The following is a 4,032-nucleotide window of genomic DNA, read 5'->3' on the forward strand; positions in this document are numbered from 1 at the left end:
CAAAACGATATGGAACACATTAATTAACTGAAAAATGTTGCATAGTGTGCCTTTAAGTCTTTTTGTGAAGTTTTAGTTTTATTTGTCTTATAGTAGTTTACTATGTACAGCTCTTTGTTCTGGCGTTTTATACATATATTACGTAATTAATTGCACAGTTAAATTCTCATGCATCTTATCACTAAAGACTGGATGACAGGATGTTTTAGTGCCGTGCATCGGCCTCCACTCAACCCTTCCTTCTCCTCTCCTGAGCGTAGCGAGGAGTTAACTGATGATCAATCTGCGTTTCTTACTCCACTTTTATTTTCATCAGCTAACTTTATTATTTTTTTCCATCAGCTGACTTCATTTGTTTTATTTTTTTCAGTTTATTTTTTGATTTATCCAACTTTTTATTATTATTTTTTACCAGCTTACTTTATTTTTGTATTTTTTTATCAGCTGAATAAAAAAAAAATCAGCTCACTTTATTTTTAAGATTTATTTTGTTTAGTTTTTCATTGGCTGACCTTAACAATTACCTCCTAAAGATTGATGTGGCCTCTGTGCGGCAAAAATAAAATCCTGGTAGTCCTGAAATCTGAGTGTTTTAGAAATAAACGTACCTTCCTTGCTTTAGGCTCAAAGCATAAAAGATTAAATAAGATGCAGAAGCTTCAGTTTCCTAATGTTCTGTTTTGTTTTCCTTTAGATGTTTATTCTCCTTCAGTGAATAAAGAAGAGCTTCCCTGGAGCCCCAGTTTGGATGAGCAGGAGTCCGAGTCCTCCTTCCTAAAGGAAGAAGTTGATCAAAGTTGGACAAGTCAAGAAGAAGCGCAGACGGATAGAGAAGATGAGACTGAATACATCAACTTCCCGCTCAACGTTATTGTGAAGAGTGAGTATGATGATGAAGAGGAGCCCGAATCCTCACAGCTTCATCCCAGTAAAACTGATGATTCCACAGAGACAGAGCGTCCGACCACCAGCACCGTTAAATGGATCAAAACAGAAACTGATGGGGACTGCGCACAGCTGGAACTAGTCTGGAAGCCCGGTCCGAAACATTTCAAAAAGCGTTCAGACAGAAAGGCTGCGGACTCCTCTGAGACAGATATTAGTGAAGACGATGGTTACGATTATTGGCAGCAACCTTTGACTGAGAAGGAAAGTGGATGGAAAGCAAGCGGTTCCGTTAATCCCAATTGTTCTGAAGCCATGGCGCCTCCAGGTCCAAAGGCCAAAGGTCACGTAGGAAAAAGAAACTTCAGCTGCGATGAATGTGGTAAAAAGTTCCGAGATCAGTTTAGTCTGAAATCCCACATCAGAGTGCACACAGGAGAGCAGCCGTTTGTCTGTGACGTTTGTGGGAAAAGATTTAAGCACCAGCATGACGTGAAGAAACACATGAAGGTCCATTCAGAGGAGCAGCCGTTCGTCTGTGAAGTTTGTGGTAAAAGATTCAAGCATCAGCACAATCTGAAGACGCACATGAGAATCCACACAGGGGAGAAACCTTATATCTGTAACATCTGTGGAAAAGCAGCACGGCACCAGAACAACCTGAGAACACACATGATCGTCCACGGAGGAGAACAGCCATTCAGCTGCGATATCTGTGGGAAAAAGTTCAACCGGCAGACCAACCTGAAGGCGCACAAGGCCGTTCACACCGGAGAGAAACCGCACAGCTGTGAGATCTGCGGAAAAAGCTACAAACGTAGAACGCACCTTAGGGGTCACATGACCACCCACAGTGAGGAAAGGCCTTTTGGCTGCGAAGTCTGCGGGAAAAGGTTCAACCGTAAAACGTATCTCCACACGCACATGGTGGTCCACACCGGCGAGAAGCCTTACAGCTGCGACTTCTGCGGTAAAAACTTCTCCAGGAAAACTCACCTGGATTCACACATCGCTGTTCATATGGGAGGGCAGCCGTTTGGTTGTCCCGTCTGTGGGGAAGAATTCCCCAAACAGGAAAGCTTAGACCGACACATGCCGCTACACTTCATATAGTTGAACTGATTACATGGATGGATTCCCAACGCTCTTCATTCCACTCTGGTGAATTATAAACAAAACAAACATTATATTAAAACCAATAAACTAGAGAGATGTTCCACCTGAGGAGCTGGAAGCCTCTTGGAAACTAAATAACTGAAGGTGAATCCTCTTTCAGCAGCTGACTTTACCTTGAGTTTGTTCTGGAAATGAACAAATATAGATGAGGATTTTACTAAGATATTAACTTTCCAACGGTACTGTTTTGGAGTTGGGAACTTATAGATAACCTGGTGCCAAAGGAGGCTTTAAGAGCAGACAGGAAGTGACTTCACAACAGCTTTGAGCCAAGCTAGCTGCAGGATGAGTTCCTTCTTTACCTTGTTATCCGAGCAGCTTTGGGTGGATTCTGAAGTGTTTTCTTCCAGTCAGATGGACTTTATATCCGAGGCTCAACGGAGAAAGCGTTCCTGAAGAAGTCCAGCCTTAAGGATCCAACAAACCTGGACGGACGGCATACGAATGTGGATTCGGCACAAACTTCTCAGCCAAATGCCTTTATTTTCCACACTGCTGGGGCGTAACCGGATGAGATTACGTTCTAGATTTAGAACAAGCAAAAGAAAGGAAGTCTAGATTGTTGCCGTTTCCTCTCCCACACCTGCATGGCGGAGTGAGCGGTCAGAAACTTTGGCTCCTGTGGACCGGGCCCTTTGAGCCGTGTGTGGCGTTGCCAGCTGTGGAGCCTTGTGGTTGCTTTCGCTACCCTTTCAGAGGCTGAAAGAAGTGTTGACCAAAATACGGATTGTCTTCACAACGGTTTTTGGTTTGATTATTTTTGTGCATGTTTGCAAATGTAAAAAGCATCTTTTGCTTCTTTCCTATCAGTTATGAACTAAGCTAGCACAACCGTCATTCTCTCCAATTACATCTCCTTCTTATAACCCAGTAATACACTACAGTTACACATGCATGACTTTAATGCATACGTTTAAAACACTCATTTTCATCCCTGCTGTACGGCTGCGTTCACACCAAAAGCATTTTGAGCATCGAAAACGCTTTAAGGCCAAAATTGGGACGCTGGATCAAACTGTGGTGAAGTTGCTTTGCTGCTCTGCTTGTTTATCTGCTCGGTTCTGTAGCTTCAAGCTAAAGAGCAGTTTGGCTTTATTTACTTTGATAAGGTGGAAAAATTATTTTAACACATTTTTAAGCAAGAAAGTCCACCTCCAACCATCCTCTGTTCATCAGGATTATGATCCAAGTAAAATCTAGAGTTCTCGTGGGGAGCTCCAGACCTCCAGCATCCCGCCGGGAGGCAGCGATGGAAATCCCCGCTGGAAGCTCTCTGTTGCAGCCAACCTGTGGGGGATTTCCTGCTGCCGCTGTGGCTACCAGATCTGCTTCCTGCCAGTGAATTTACGCTACATGATGTAAAACATAGTGGTTGCCGAGACAACGATAATAATATCACGCAGCATCAGAGTGCCGAGTCGGTAGCATCTGTAGCGTTAGCGTGTCTAATGACCGATGAAGTTTCACCTGATCGATAACAAAACTGACAAAAATCTGTTTCTGGTGAACAAAGTAACTGTTAGACCCTGATATAAAGAGCTGGGTAGTGCTGTGGCTAGCTGTAGCGAACAGGTTAGCCTCTTTTAGCTTGCTCAGTTAGCAACATTAAGCTACACAACTTTTAAATTTGTGTCAACAACAACCGTTCATTTTCTACACGTAGAATAAATGTTTTAATTGTCTAAAATCTTTACAAAAGTCAGTTTTTAGATGTTCCATTTGTCCTCTGACCTCATATCTTAATAAAAAGAATAAAAAATAAGCAGAGATGTTTAGTGTCTCCTTGGGAAATAGCAGAGCTCAGTCTGTCTTAGAGCAGAACTTTCCTTCCAGACTGACGATGATTGTTTTCTACTTTCTGCTGCTTTAGATTGACGATGAAATGTAAAATAAGAGCAAATATAGGTAATAATATTAGGGATGCACGATATAATCGGCCCCCTATCGGTATCGGCCTTAAAACTGAATATC

At 42.6% G+C, this 4,032-nt stretch overlaps 1 protein-coding gene across 1 annotated transcript in view; it reads left to right on the top strand.

Moving 5' to 3' along the window:
* LOC107102504 (gastrula zinc finger protein XlCGF57.1-like) overlaps positions 1 to 2,204 on the top strand; it is a 5,098-nt gene extending 2,894 nt beyond the window's left edge. Inside the window, exon 2 of the mRNA XM_015401835.1 lies at positions 695 to 2,204. Coding sequence (XP_015257321.1) covers positions 695 to 1,998 — 1,304 coding nt within the window. The 3' untranslated portion in view covers positions 1,999 to 2,204. The remainder of the gene's footprint in view (positions 1 to 694) is intronic.
* Positions 2,205 to 4,032: the final 1,828 nt, after the last annotated feature.

The sequence above is a fragment of the Cyprinodon variegatus genome, unplaced genomic scaffold (genome assembly GCF_000732505.1).
Source record: "Cyprinodon variegatus isolate N-32 unplaced genomic scaffold, C_variegatus-1.0 Scaffold1265, whole genome shotgun sequence".
Lineage (NCBI taxonomy): Eukaryota > Metazoa > Chordata > Actinopteri > Cyprinodontiformes > Cyprinodontidae > Cyprinodon > Cyprinodon variegatus.